General features: G+C 38.2%; 1 protein-coding gene across 1 annotated transcript in view; it reads left to right on the top strand.

The window, feature by feature from the left end:
* LOC127661433 (zinc finger protein ZFPM1-like) overlaps positions 1 to 16780 on the top strand; it is a 111873-nt gene that overhangs the window by 80235 nt on the left and 14858 nt on the right. The window contains exon 4 of the mRNA XM_052152141.1: positions 10397 to 10530. Coding sequence (XP_052008101.1) covers positions 10397 to 10530 — 134 coding nt within the window. The remainder of the gene's footprint in view (positions 1 to 10396; positions 10531 to 16780) is intronic.

Consider the following 16780-nt stretch of genomic DNA (forward strand, 5'->3'; position numbering starts at 1 on the left):
AGGAGACATCCATGGCCTTACCTATGCGTATGGCATTGCACAGTAAATATGAGGTTAAGTACACAAAGGAGTTTAAAATCTGGTTATTGATTAATATATTTAATATGCAACAGCAACATTTTTGTCTAAATACCTGTCTTCGGTCATGCTGCACAAATGAGCATCTCAGACGAGAAGCATATTTAGGGCATATAAAGTGGAGAACGCAAGATTAATATCAGTAATTTTGTTTTGGTGGGCCGAAAAATTTTCAATGCTGGAAAAACACTGCTTACTTCCCGTGGACGGGGCTGCATGATTATGACCAAAATCTAAATAGCAGATTATTTCCTTTGATATTGTAATTGCAATTGCAATTATTAATTCTGATTAATAGAATTTACATTAAAATACTTATTTAGTGTGTGGCTGTTGCATGCCATATTCTTTAAACCACTTGAGAATTAAGTTCCTGAATTGCTTTAATATTTTAATTGCATGTGAAACAAAGTGTTGTTCACATTTTGAATTAATTATACATAGTAAAATGAAAACAGTGAGCATTACTGATATGCCTTTAGACTAATTTAATCAACTCAGATTTGCCTCTGCAATGCATACAATGGCCCAAAATTCATGCACACAATGGCCCAAAAAATATGAAAATTAAGCTAACAACACACAAACAATTAAAATCTTTCATGTCAATAACCTTAACCAAGCATTTCCGGTAGCTGCGGATTAGACCATCTACCATTCTTAGGATTTCTTGTGTGAACTCCTCTCTTTAGGTCTTTCCACAGCATCTCTTTTGGGTTAAGGTCTGGGCTCTGACTGGGCCACTTCAAAAGATGGATTTTCTTTTTTGAAGCCATTCTGTAGTGTATTTACTTAGATGTTTAGGGTCATTGTCCTGCTGCGTCACCTAACTTCTACTGAGCTTCAGCTGGCACACAGCCACACTGATTTTATCCTGTAGGATATCTTGATAAGCTTGGGAATTAATTTTCCCCTCGACGATGGCAAGCAGATCAGGAAAGTGGCCCCAAATCATGATTCTCCCTCCACCGTACTTCACTTTCAGGATGATGTTTTCATATTGGTTTCCAGTGCCCTTTTTACACCTGTACGTAGTGTTGCATGTTCTTCCCAAACAATTCAACCTTATGTTTCAACAGTCCACAAAACATTTTCCTAGTAGAGTTGTGGAGTGTCAAGGTCGTCTTTGCAAACAGGAGTGCAAAAACAGCAGAAGGACATCACTGGACCCTTTCTAGATCCCCTTCAATTTGCTTATCGAGCGAACAGGTCTGTGGATGATGCAGTCAACATGGGATTGCATCATGTCCTGCGACATCTGGACAGACAGGGGACATATGCAAGGATCCTTTTTTTGGACTTCAGCTCGGCTTTCAACACCATCGTCCCAGCTATTCTCCGGACTAAGCTAAACCAACTCCTTGTTCCCATGTCTATCTGTCAGTGGATTACCAGCTTTCTGACGGACAGGCAGCAGCTTGTGAGACAGGGAAAATTCCCTACCAGCACCTGTACCATCAGCACTGGTGCCCCCCAGGGATGTGTGCTCTCCCCACTACTCTTCTCCCTCTACACCAAATACTGCACCACCAAGGATCCTTCTGTCAAGCTCCTGAAGTTTGCAGATGACACCACTGTCATCGGCCTCATCAGAGATGATGATGAGTCTGCATACAGAAAGGAGGTTGATTGGCTGGCTGTCTGGTGCAATTATAACAATCTGGAGCTCAAAAATGCTCAAAATGGTGGAGATGATTGTAGACTTTAGGAGGAACACCCCAACATTGTGCCCCCTCACCATTTTAAACAGCACTGTGGCAGCAGTGGAGTCATTCAGGTTCCTGGGCACTACCATCTCACAGGACCTTAAGTGGGAGATACACATCGACTCAGCCAGCTGAGGAAGTTCAACCTGCCACAGGTGCTGCTGAAACAGTTCTACTCAGCAGTCATTGAGTCTGTCCTCTGCACTTCAATAACTGTCTGGTTTGGTGCAGCTACGAAATCGGACATCAGAAGACTACAGAGGACAGTTAGGACTGCTGAGAGGATTATTGGTTGCCCCCTGCCCCCCCTTCAAGAACTATACACACTTCCAGAGTGAGGAAAAAGGCTGGTAAAATCACTCTGGACCCCACTCACCCTGCCCACTACCTTTTTTAACTGTTGCCTTCTGGCCGATGCTTCAGAGCTCTGAGCACCAGAACCGTCAGACACAAGAACCGTTTTTTCCCTCATAAACAGTTAAATTGCCCCATTGAGCAATAATTATGTGCAATACACAGTTTAAGTCTATTTATATTATCTAACATATCCACTTCTGCCATTACATACATTGCAATGTACATAATATACTGTATTTTTGTTCTTTATATAACAGATTTGCACTATGTGTGTGTGTCTGAGTGTATGTACGTATATGTATAATTATTATTTCTTTCTTTTATTTTATAATTTTTTTTTCTTCTATGTTTTGTTTTTAATTATCTATGTCTTGCTGTTGTTTTTGTATTGTTGTGCACTGGGAGCTCCTGTCACCAAGACAAATTCCTTGTATGTGTAAGCACACTTGGCAATAAATCTGATTCTGATTCTGAGAGTAGACTCATGAAGAGTACAGATGTTAACCAGTTCCAGTGATTCCTTTTGTTGACATAATTAGTCAAGGGGTTCAAATACTTTTTACGAACTACACTGTGAATGTTTGAATGATGTTTTTAATATGCACAATAACAATACAATAATTTGTGTGTTAATAATTAAAACAGATTGTGCTTGTTCATTATTGTAACTTAGATGAAGACCAAACCAGATTTTAAGACAAATGTATACATAAATGCAGGTAATTCCAAAGGGTTCACATACTTTTATGTGTTGTCACGGTACCAAAATTTCAGTAGTCGTTACCGATACCAGTGAAATTTCATGGTTCTCTTTACCAATTTGATACTGCTATATTTGACTATATTTACTATATTTTTGTTACATTTCTTCAATTTCAGGCATCTAGATTTTATATTGAATCGTGCTTTTATTAGGGATGCACTGAACTGAGATCTGGATCCGTATCGGCGCCGATACTGAAGCTTTTAGACAGATCGGGTATTGGTCTGACGACCCCGATCCAAATCAGATCTCTGTGTTAGTCATGTTCGTTACCTTCAAGCTCCAAAATGACATAAAAGAACCATAAAAACACCATTAAAGCAGTTCATATGACTTGTGCATTTTATTCAAAGCCACTTGAAGATGTTTGATTAGTTTTGTAACTCACAAAAGGCTGTGTTTAACAAGTATGTATATATATATATATATATATATAGTAAGCACAGTGCCAGCGCATTAGACTGCACACAAGACTTTCATGTGCACTTGTGTACATGGTAGTGTGACAATAAAGTGATTTGATTAGATTTTTTTATTTTTTATTTATTGACTGTTGCTGCTCTGTTGACACAAACTCACACACAGTCTCATGATGCACTCACGGCTATTTTTAGCCTTCACAGCAGTGCGCAATATTTGAGCACTACTCCAGAACAGCTTCTCAGATGTAGATGCTCAATATTTGGTTTCACTTATAATATGCATTTAGAATGGCAACGAAGGTGCATTTTACCAGAATTTGAATAAGCAAATTAAACTACTATGAATTTGCCTACAAACAGACACATACAGGACTTCCTGGAGAGTTTAGAATATCAAAATAAAAGCGTTAGGGTTTAAAAAGTGCACGATTTAAATATATTACTGATGTATTTAAAATTAAAAGTCAATAATAATAATATTAATATAAATGTATTATTATTATTATTGTCATCATGAGTATTGTTTACAATTTATAACAATATTGAATGGGTTCCAAAAAATAACTTTATGAAAGAAAGTGGACTGATGTCTTACAACTAAATAGAATTTATTTTTTATCTGAATCCTTTAAAGTCCAGATGCAAGTTGAAACATTTAAAAAAAAAAAAAAAAAAAAAACTGAAGACTGGAATTACCGTTAATTTACTGTATACTCACATATGGTTCTCACATCCTCCTTTCCGTTAATCCCTTTACACTGGTGCCGAAAGCCAGGAAGGAGGAGGGATGTGCCGTAGTAGAGCCTTGCCTCAATAATAGTGTTTCTTAATAAGATATACATCTTTACATATTAAACAGTACTCCCAATTAGTTACACACAATAATGTAAAGATATTCTTAACTGATTATGCAAAAATACAACACTGGTATCGGCTTGGGATCGGCATCGGCCGATACTGAGATTTCCGATATTGGAAACGGATTGGAAGAGGAATCGTGGTATCGTGCATCCCTGGCTTTTATTATAATGTGTTATTTTTGCTGGACGCTTCACTTTTATGGATAAACAGTTCGGACGTGGCCAGTGTGATCATTGATGACTTTAAAGTCATGTCTGAAATCACATCTCTTTACACTGGCCTTTGAGTCTGACAAATGAAATGTAGGATACAGTTTTGGAGTGTTTGTATTTTAGATTACTGGTGTTTTTGTGTATGTGGTAATTTTACATTTTATTACTGTGAAGCACTTTTGTCAACTCCATTGTTTTAAATACGATATAAATAAAGCTGAGCTGAGATTAAATCGTAAATATATATTTTACATGTGCTGCATGGTTCACAGTAGTTTATTGCTCTGCTCTGTCATCTCATACAACATGAATGATTCTCAATAACTGTGGAGTTTCTAGTGGATGAGTGGTCAGATTTCTTCAAAGTACGCAGCTCTTCCACACTAAGATTGCAGCCATTAGCGATTTAATAAATCCCATTAGGACATGTCTTGAGTACAAGGCATGCGTTCAAAATAAGCGTGTGAGCATTTTAAAGCAGTTGTGTGTAAGTCATACTGCACACTGGTACCGGATAACGTCTGTGCTCGGTACTACTGGTACTGCCGAAACACTGGTATGGTTACATCTTTTCTATTTTATTATCGACTTGGTACCGAAGTACCTGTACTTTTGACAACACTACTTTTACTTGCCACTATATATAATTGCAACGGCTTTAATTTAAATCTAAATAATTTTTTTTATTAATTGTGCAGCCAATTGACAGCATGATTTATACTTTGGAAGAAGCCGAACTCCAGGACGAACTAAAGCACCCAAGGCCGCCATTTATACTATGTGCAACATTGTTTTAAAATTAGTTTGTTTAGGGTGATGTCACAGTGTTTAACATACTGTTCCAGCTACAAGTAAAGCCAATAATGCAGGTTTTTCTCTCCGTGGACTGCCGCTTTTAGTGCTGTGCTGCTTCTATGCTTTATTAAACTTGTCACAGACCCTTTCACTTTTAAAAACAAAACTCAACTGTCTTTGTTGAGTTTGCGTTTCAAATCATGTAAAAAGTATATTTCTACACAATCTCTGAGAGATGGGCTTCAAAGTTATACATTTTAACAACAGTCACATAGATAACAACTCCTCAGCTGGCACGCGCGATTGTAAATAAATAAAAAACTTGAATGGGTCTTGTACTAAAGTTGTGCAATGGTTTAGTGAATTCCCCTTATTCCAGTTTGAGTGCATTATAGAAACTCCTTTTAACTCAGTTAAGGTAAACGCTTTGTGGAGGAAAGAGTGCAAACGTTTGTTGCCTTCAGGGTGTTTACCATACTTCTGTAGAACTAGAAGTCTTAGTAGTTGGTTTCCCCCAAATTTTAAATGCATTTAAATTCAACTTCCCATACCGTTTCTCTCATCAGATGTTACTCATCTATTCTTTCTATTTTCTTACAGTTTTTGTCCACAGGGTCCAAATGTAACTTTCTGCCACAACTGCCAATGGCGGGTGAATTGAGAAAATTTGCTTGCATTATTTTTGTATATTTGTATATATTATTTTTTAAATGTGATTTATTAAGCTGTTTTTTTTTTTTTCCAGTGCAGATAAGGCTCTTTTTTTTCTTTCTTAATTTCTTGCTTGCTTCACTTTGCCTATTGTGCTTGTGTTTTGGCTAATGTTGCTGCTGATTTTCTTTTTTATAAAGCAAAATGGCCGCTTTGGTGTCTGCGGAGGCAGGCAGATTGATAAGGTGCTGTGTGGACACTGCCAGTGTGGAGTGATATTGATAAGAGCTGTGTGGACTCATCACTATCGATAAGGCTGGTACATTTTTGGGAACCGTTCACACAGTGCTATCGATAAGGCTTATGGGCTTATTGTAGGGGAGTTGCTATGTCCCAACACAAGAGAATTGTCAGAGGTGTTGTTGGCATATTGTGTGGGAAAAATGGTGGGGTTTTAAAGATAAGACTTGTTGGTCTTTAGAGAGGTGTTTGGGTCATTTGCGAGGGTTGGAATTGTGAATTGTCCACCAGAGGCCCTGAAAACAATTTACTGTACAATTTAATGTATATAGTATATACAGTATATTATTTAAATTGAGTAATTATACATTATTATAGTATTTGTTGTACTGCATTACATTGATGTAGATTTTTTTTAAATCATTGTATTACAATGTTTTTATTTTATTTTAATAATGGTAATTACAACTACTTTTTTTTTTTTTTTTAATTAGAAAAGAAACCTAGACATGTATTCATGAGATTCCCCATTTATATTTAGTTATATTTAATTGTCTTCAAAAGTAAAATCTCAGATGTTTTGACACCTACCTTTTGTACACCACCATCTGCTGAACATTAATATGACTACTCAACAGATGGCGTAGGAATTGCTTATGTAGGAATTATGCCAATGCTCATTAAGAGTTGTTCATTGGTAATAATGACTGCTGTATCGATAAGTTTGGGTAATGTGAGGGGTCAGACTGGGTACTGATGTTTGGCTTAGATTAGGGTACACAGATAGGAGTCATCGGCTCTGTGCGAGAGGCAGAATGCTGGACTTCAGACCACTGATAGCCCATCTTATTTTTGCTAATGATAAACCTGACCCACCCCTGACTACAAGGTCCAAAATTTGGCTTTGGCAAGTAGATAAATATAGTTGGCTAGTACCTTTATTATGAACTGCAACATGTAAGTGATAGTTCACCCAAAAACGTAATTCTATCATAAATTATTGGTGGTGTTTTATGGCCACTTAGAAATATTTGTCACCTCAAAATTGTCAGGTATGGCAAAAATATATATTTTCCTACTGCTTATTTATAACAAACCATTTATTATAGCTATGAAGAGAATTGCAAAATGTTTGCTGTTGAGACTCTCTTAGTCTTTGTGCCGGGTTTCCATTCAGTGTTCGTCCCCTTGTTGAGCTCTCCCATTGCACCTATGTACCCTTCTCTCTCTCACTGCCCCCACTCTTTCCCTCGTGCCCTTCCCTGCTCCATGTCTTGGCTGTGGGAAAGCTATTTTATCAGCGTCTGTCTGTTGTTCTCTGGTGGGGATAGATACAGAGAAGATAGATGAGTGTTTTGACATGGAGAGTGTTAGACAAACACTCTTATCAGTCTCGGCACTTTAGCCCGACCCCCAAAAGCGAGGGGGGAGGGTGGTGGGTGGGGGTAGTTAAGAAGAACTGCACTGGGATGGAGATGCAGGAACTGACTAAAGTACCACTGCAGGTCAACATCTCCGGTAGGGCCCCTTCTGAGGTAGTCACCAACTGTAGTGAGGATGCAAAGTGTAGAAGACCCCATATTTCTTTATTTATTTATTTGCGATTAAAATCGAGGCTGAGGGATTTTTGTTAGCTGGAATATTTTGTTAAGACATTTTTTTTAATATTTCGTCAGCTGAACAATGCACACCTACATATTACACCGAACAACCCATAGAAAAGACTGTATGTCTGTAATCATAAAAAAACTCACAAAATGTACAGCTATAGATTCACAATATGGCGAGAGTCACGTGTACTGTGTATCTCATACTTAATGTTGAGTAAACGGCTGGGTCTGTGTCAGCTGTGTGATTATCTTTATTTGTGGAGCCTGTGTTTGTTCCTGTGTCATGCCTGCGTTTGTGACTTTCCAAAGCCTTGACTCTGCACTTATCTCTCTCAGGAAGTACAAAAGTTCTCCGTGTTTTGGTCTAGTGTCAATGCTCAGTGAGCAGCAAACTCCCCCTCGTGGTGCTGATACAAACTGTCATTTTGAACTTTACTGAACAAGATTTGTACATTTTCTGCAGAAAATGTGAGTGCCGCCACAATACTAGGGTGGTGTGTATGTTTGCCAGGGTGTTGCTTTGCGAATGCTAAGGTATTCTGAGTGTTTTTGTTTTTGCATGTTGCTATGTGGTTACTAGGGTGTTCTGGGTTGTGTTGGGTAAAAATAGATTTTACGATGCATTGCGAACTTCATTTAAACAATCTCGATATCGATTCTTAAATCCTAAGATAATTTTTTACCTTATGCACATACAGTATCTATAATGTCCTCTAAGGAAATCACTTGCATTTGCAACCCAATTTCACAATGTATATATTTGGCAACTGGCTAGTAAATGTTCACATTTCTCTCACCATTCATTTTGTAGAAATGTGATGAGTATTCAGCAGCGAGATCCTTTCACTGCATGTTAAGAGTAAAAGTTGTTCCGTGTAATGTGTGTCCAAAGACGAGAACCACGCGACCCATTTGTCAATAAATAATGTCTCTTTTAACACCATTTCTGTTCTCTACAGTCAGTTGTTGATCAAAAACAACAAAAAATGTAAATGTTAGGGATGCACTGATGTATCGGCCAAACGTCGGTATCGGACGATATTCGTCTTGTTGACAGACATCTGCCTATCGGCAAATACAATGCCATTCACCGATGGCAGTGGCCGATGTTTATCTGTTTATATGTCTAGGTTATTTGCGGTCGACTTAGACAACAGTTGCCTACCCAGGTGCAGTTTCGGAGAAGATCCAACAGGTGGTACTATAATACGACCCACATCCACTGGCTAGTCACGACTCTAGCATGACTTAAGAGGGTAACGGATGCCGTGCGCACGTGTGGTTTGTTTTCAAATAAGTGCAAGAAAATGTAGGTGGTGTCTGTTGTTTTACTGTCTGGTCTGTGATTTTGTGTAGCAAAAATGTATAGCAGGTGTATTGCAGGCTAAAAAGCCTCTTTGTTATTTGAAAGAAGGTTATATTAAATATTTGTAAAGCAGTCAATGTAAAGGAGGAGGCGAGAACCGGCTTGACGATACAAATAATATTTTAATAATAAACTTAAACAAACGACTCAAACACACATGACGAACATGTCCGTAAACTATCTCTCTCTCGTCGCACCACTGTCTGCCATCGGCCTTTATCCCTCTCGGAGGCTTAATTAGCCTGATAAGGGACCGGGTGTGTATAAGGGCCCGCCCTCCACCCTGCCACAATGTTGTTTCATAAATTTGTATGATTGAATTTGTGCTCATTCAAAGACAGTGTAAAAACAGCTCATTTATTTTTTTATAATGAAGATTTCTTTGTTTCACTTCCACAAAAGGGGGATTAACTAACAGCAAAATTGGCCAAATTGTTATTTTAAACATCGGTATCGGCCCAGAATTTCACAATCGGTGCATCCCTAATTTGTTTTATTATAATCATGCATTTATTTCACAGATGAAATAAAGCCATTTGAGTCCTGTCTGGTTAGCATGTGCTCATCTACAGACGCACTTTGGAGAAATACTGGTTTTATTAAAGAGACATTACCGGGTTAATCACGTGTTCAACAAATCAGTGTAAATACCTGTAAATAGTACAACAATAAACAAGTAACAAAAAAGAATAAATCAAATATGATATCATATTTATTGATTGAGTACATGGATTTGTTCACTTTTAAAAAGCCAAACTGTACAAAAAATGACCATAATTAGTCAAATTAATATTTTCATAATGTACCTTGTTAGAAGGTCCCCTGTATTATTAACAGCATTAGCTGGGGGGTAATTTCTTTCATATGTAAGCAAAAGGGACATTGTAAATAAAATATACCCATATGAATCGATATCCAATCAAGAATCGGAATAAAATCGGGAAATCTTTATGAATACCCAGCCCTTGTTCTGGGTGGTTGCCAGGTCATTGCTATGTGGTTATTAGGGCGTTGTGGCTGGTTGCTTACTAGACAAAGTCTAAAGAGTCCACCTCCATGTCTCTATTATATTGAGTCGCTTGTTTAATGTAAGTTTCAAGGATATTTTTTCATCTGTTTTATCATCCACCAAGCAAAAGTTATAATTCCAAATGCTTTGAAAAGTAATAGCACACCTCTTCTCAACAAGTCTGATGATTTGGGGCACAAATGGTGCTGGACGAGTTACTTGCCAAAGTGAAATACTTGGGATTATGTGTAATAATACATAGTAATATTTTTTCTAACATGACATATTTACAGTGTTTCACCCTCTTTTTGTCTGTGTGTAAATAGATAATCTGATGCTGAGCGGAGGTGTTGATGACTTCAAGGTCCTGGCCCTCAGGGACCTGTCGGCTGACACTGTGTGGGGTCCGTTTTCTGGCAGCATCCAATTAGAGGAGTCCAACGATAGACATGCCAGTGAGGTAAGTGGGCAATACATGCATGGGGGTCAGTGATCAAGTAATGGGGACATTTGGTTTAGATTCCTATCTTAGTCCTAACATTACGATTACAAAAATCTATCATGGATTTACCATGTTTTTTTGGACATGGGACTAAAGTTATACCATGGATTTTGGTCACTATTATGATGGCCATCTGAAACCATTACTATACCATGGTACCACCACATTATGTTTTGTAGGGGTGTTCTTTTTCTTTCTTCTATTTTTTAATTGTATTATAATTTGTGGTCACTTTGCCAGGTTCACTGCTTTGTGTTGATTCCTAGTATCAGTACATCAGGAATACACACTCTCTTCCTTTAGTCATGTGCTGGAGGTTCATCTGATCATGTGATGTGTGCTGTGGGAAAGCTTTGCTGGCACAGGCCATGCTTTCGAACATTTCAATGATAACACTCGCTAACACACAGACTCATACATGCAGTTTACACACAGGCTAAGTTCTTTGCTTGGCTGATTTCCAAAGAAGATTGATTGGTCCAAAATTTGCTTTGGGACTATCAAAACGATATCAAGCTTTACAGGGATAATTAAAATAAAAATTCTGTCATCTTTTACTCAACATTGTGTTGTTTGAAACATTGACTTTTTTTTTCTGTGGAACACAAAATTAGGTGTTCATTCTCAATCACAATTCACTTTCATGGTAATGAGAAAAAAAAATCAATAAAAATGAATGGTGACTGAAACTAATGACATGTATAAACTGATTTGGATCAAGAGCGCATGTATGGTTAGTGAAATACATGTATAGAGTTAAGGGAAATGGGAATGCAAGAATTTATCAAGCATTCTACCCCCCTTGGCTAACCTATTAAATTAAGGATAAGTGGGTGGACGTCTGCTCTCTCTTGCCTATTCAAAGTGAGGAATAATCCATGGGAGTATGGGTGTATGCAAATGGAAGTTCATGTCTTAAGAGGGTGTCATCTTTTTCCCTAAACTGCGCTTGGCCATTCCGGCATGAGATTGGCTGCACTCCCCTCCCTCCACCTCCCCCAGACAGACACTTCTCTTTTATCTCAGCATGGCGCCATCCTCCTGGACAACAAACCCCAGTGATTGATTTCTACTTGATAGGCTCTCATTTCTAAGATTTCATTTATTATGAGAATTTCTAAAGCCGTGCATCCTGCGCTCCCTCCTTGCACCTTTCCTTCACCTCCTTCTAATCTCTCTCCCTCCCTCTTTAAAAAAAAAAAAAAACTTTATTGAGGCAAGGCTTTGTTGATGATTTTCGGCTCAAAACTTTAACATTCACATTATATGGCATTTGCACTCATGTCGCTATCTCTTCGTTAAAGGAGTGTGTATCTGGCAGAGATAGTGTCAAACCTCACATTCCTACGGCATCTCTCGCTGTCCCTCCACATCCTCTAGAGTCTGGAGTTTTTGGGGTCACCGGACGTCAGAGTCTATCCTGTCATGGCTGTACTTGTGTATTTTTCATTCTCCCTGTTCTAAATTGACTTTAAAGGGCTTAATCAGAGGCACTGTTAGGTTTGATATGTGTTGCTTGAGCTGTTGGTGAACTTTTGAGTAATTTATGTTTTTAATTTGATTGTTCCACGCACTGTTTCATGTGGTTGTTGTTCTTTACCTCTTGAAACATCTTAAGTGTACAGTCTTGTACTTTTGTCTCTTTCTTATAATTTATTTATTTCTTGACATCAAATCAAGTTTGTAATGTTGTGATTCACCTCAGAATTCAATTATTTAGAATTAGAATTATGTTCCTAAACAGCTGCTCTATCTAACTCTATCAGGTTATGGATCACATAAGCCTCACTGTATGCACTCCCATTGGTAGTTTATTTAGTAAATTTGACATCTCAAATCACCAACATTCCTTTAAAATGAGTGATTTCCAGTCGTAAACCGTTTTCAGTTTGAACACCGCTTTAGGTTTGCCACTCAGATCTTTTGGTATAAGGTACCCAACGGGCAGGCCAGGCTGCCACACATGACTGACCTCCTAGTCAGTCTGCCTAGATAAGCTATCAGCTGTGTAACTGGCCTACCAAAAAACACAAAGAGACTACTGGATCATGTATGGAAACATACACTGACGTTACTTGTTCCCCCCACCTACTCCATTTTAACGGTTTTTGACATGCAGGAGTACATTTGTAAAGTCTGTTGCATAATTTGTTTATTCTTACTGCTCATACTGTGGGGGTTGGTAGGCGTTAAGACGTTTAAGGAAATAGGAGCTGATCATAAAAACTCCCTTGTTCTCTCAGATCCTTTCGTATTGATTATCACTTTCAGCAGGCTGTGTTTTATGTAAATGGTACCATTTGCATTTTTACCCATTACATGTTCTATCTATTTGAATACATTCTTGATAACCCAAAGATGTCATAATATATGATCACGCATCTCTGTGTGCCCAGTTGTCATCATTAAATTTGCTGCTTTGTTAATCTTCGATTTAGTCCCAGATTATCATTTTATGAAATGGATAGTTCCAGCTCTATAATCTTATTGGACAAGCCACATTTAAAGCTGTTGTAAAATAGCCAAATGGATGTCTGTTATTAATATGCATACCTGTATTCATTTATCATATACAATTAACAGTTATGCAAATTAACTATTGCAGGGCAGAACACTGGTGTTGTTTATATTTTTCTTATTGAAGCCATTTTTTGCATGTGTTGCATTGCATCTCATCAATCCAAAATCCTGCACCTCATAATTGTACATTAAACTTCAACTGTGTTCTAATTGGCTATGATTGTGTCAGGCCATGCAGCAGCATTCAGTGTGGACTTACAAATTGCTTGTCACTGGAAATTTCAGGTTAAATTATGACAGAATTTTAATTCTTGGTTGAACTATTCCTTAAGACAGGGTGTTAGATCTAGTTAGGCACATCATCATCAACTCATACTATCTCCCAGAGTTAATGATCTCTACAGACAATCAGATTTTTGGTTAAATTTGGCATATTTTTATCCGTTTGACAGCTCCATGAACCATTCATTGTAATGTAAACATGCCACTGATACCATGATTAGCCTAGTTTTCTTATTGAAATGAGCACAACAGTCAGTCAGACTTTGGTGCTGCAAAAAAACATCCGCTAGACTCAAGCGAGTGTAGAACGTCTCCCACTAAAACATTGCTATTGTTCTCTCCTGTTATTTCGCGGAACGCCGCCTGAAGGCAGGATGGTAGCAGGAGTGGGTGGGGAGTTCAAAGCGTTATCATGTCCCAAGTGCCTTTTCATCATGTTTTAGAAACATGCATCCCAACTAATCCCCAATAATCTCTCCAGGAGAACTGTTCCGATAAGCCCCGCCACCCACTGCTCTCCAGCCCACTTTTTTTTTGGGTGTAGTCCCTTGCTTGCTCTTCACCCTCTGCCACTCCACAAAGGACACATGAAGGTGAGCGCTCTTCATCTTTCTTTCTCTCACTCATCCTTCTTTCTCGCTCCAACAGGGTTTCTTTACACTTATTCCAATCTCTGGTTTATCTACATCTGTCAGTAGAGTGATCTCGCAGAGTCACCCCTCGCTACACATGCTTTTCCCTGAAAGGAATGCATGAATACACTTAATTATTGCCCCTCTCTATTATCTGCAGAATGATAAAATGGGAAGCAAGTCAAGCTTCAAATGGGAGTCCAATTGGGAGCATCACACATTGGCATCTGTGGCCTCTCTTTAGACTGTACTCTGCTCTCAGCACAGGGATGTACTGAAATGTTAGGGACAAGGTTTGAATATGGAAAGGAGGAGTTGGTTGAAATCAAGCAGAAAATAATGCAAAATTAAACAATGTGGAGCAAACAAATTGATAAATTCAAACTTAACTAATAGAAACAAAGTAAAAAGTAATAAGAAATGACAAAGAGACTTGAGATTCGTTCACCAGAGCTACACTACATGGACAGAAGTAGGTAGACACCCCCTAATTAAAACGTTTGTCTATTTTAGCAATACCCAAATTTAAGAATACAACCAAAAAAAATTTGTTAGACAAGCATTTTACGTAAAATATAGCATAATGTACCTTTTCTAATCCAGCATGACAACGCCTTTGTGCACAAAGCAAGGACTATGAATAAATTATTTATCGAGTCTGATGTAAAAGAACTTGTCTAGCCTGCACAATACCCAAATCTCAACACTTTGGGATGATTTGAAATGGCCATTGCGAGCCAGGCCTCATCACCCAACCTCACTGAAGGCTTCTTGTGTCTGAATGGGAGCAAATCTCCTCAGCCATGTTCCAAATTCTGGCATGAAGCTGTTATAATAGCAAAGGAAGGACCAACTCCCTATTAATGGCCATGGTTTTGAAATTAAATGTTCATCAAGCGCATACATTTGAAGTATGATGTTTACATACACTTAGTTTGAAGTCATTAAAACTAATTTTTTAACAACTCCACAGATTTCGTAATAGCAAACTGTAGTTTTGGCAAGTCATTCAGGACATCTACTTTGTGCATGACACAAGTAATTTTTCCAATAATTGTTTACGGACAGATTGTTTCACTGTTAAATGACTATATCACAATTCCAGTGGGTCAGAAGTTTACATACACTAAGTTAACGTTGCCTTTAAGCAGCTTGAAAAATTCCAGAAAATTATGTGAAGCCTTTAGGCAATTAGCCAATTTGCTTCTGATAGGAAGTGTACTGAATTGGAGGTGTACCTGTAGATGTATTTTAAGGCCTACCTTCAAACTCAGCGCCTCTTTGCTTGACATCATGGGATAATCAAAAGAAATCTGCCAATACCTCAGAAAAGAATTGTGGACCTCCGCAATTCTGGTTCATCCTTGGGAGCAATTTCCAAATGCCTGAAGGTACCACGTTCCCAGGTGTACAAAAAATAGTACACAAGTATAAACACCATGGGACCACGCAGCCATTGTACCGCTCAGGACGTAGACGCATTCTGTCTCCTAGAGATGAACTTAGTTTGGGGTGAAAACTTTAAATCAATCCCAGAACAACAACAAAGGACCTTGTGAAGATGCTGGAGGAAACAGGTAGACAAGTATCTATATCCACAGTAAAATGAAACCTATATCGACATAACCTGAAAGGCTGCTCAGCAAGAAGGAAGCCACTGCTCCAAAACCACCATAAAAAGCCAGACTACAGTTTGCAAGTGCACATGGGGACAAAGATGGACATTATTTGGAGTAATGACCTCTGGTCTGTTGAAACTAAAATGTAACTGTTTGGCCATAACGACCATTGTTATGTTTGGAGGAAAAAGGGTGAGGCTTGCCAGTCGAAGAACACCATTCCAACCGTAAAGCATGGGGATGGCAGCATCATGTTGTGGGGCACTACACAAAATAAATGGCATCATGAGGAAGGAAAGTTTTGTGGATATATTCAAGCAACATTTCAAGACATCTCAGCCAGGAAGTTAAAGTTTGTCACAGATAGGTCTTCCAAATGGACATGACCCCAGGCATACCTCCACAGTTGTGGCAAAATGGCTTTAGGACAACAAAACCAAGGTATTGGAGTGGACATCACAAAGCTCTGACCTCAATCAGATAGAAAATTTGTGGGCAGAACTAAAAAGTGTGTGCGAGGAAGGAGGCCTACAAACCTGACTCAGTTACACCAGTTTTGTCTGGAGGAATGGGCCAAAATTCCAGCAAATTATTGTGAGAAGCTTGGGGAAGCATACTGTTCTGTGCTCCCGCTTTGTCTTCTGAAGCAAGTGATCAGTTGAGCAAAATCAAAAACTAGGCATTTTCACATAAGGTTGGCATTAACATGAAATTATGATTTACTACAGATGATTAACTTATTTATCTACTTTGTAACAAAACCACTTCGCAACGCTCATGTTTATAACCTAACAAATTGGATGCCCCTCAACTGCCCCAAAATAGAAACTAATCTGATCTGCACAAATGTATAATTAAGATTTTTTTTTATTCATAATGTTGAATTAAGACGAAAGTCAAGCAATTTCCATCCTTCACTTTGTATCGTTGTGCTAACCATTTGAACAGCTAATGTTAGCTCTAGTTTGAGCCTCACCATCTTGCCGTCAATGCAGTTCTTCACTGCAGCAATTAGTTATAAACTAATGAATTTTCAAACCACCTGCTATTACATTTTGGTTTTAAATGATGTATTTATTATACCATGACTATCTGTAATAATAATGTGTGCTATATACCTACCTTTTCTAGAGACTTTTCTCTGTCAATTTTTAT

Source organism: Xyrauchen texanus, chromosome 21 (genome assembly GCF_025860055.1).
Source record: "Xyrauchen texanus isolate HMW12.3.18 chromosome 21, RBS_HiC_50CHRs, whole genome shotgun sequence".
NCBI lineage: Eukaryota > Metazoa > Chordata > Actinopteri > Cypriniformes > Catostomidae > Xyrauchen > Xyrauchen texanus.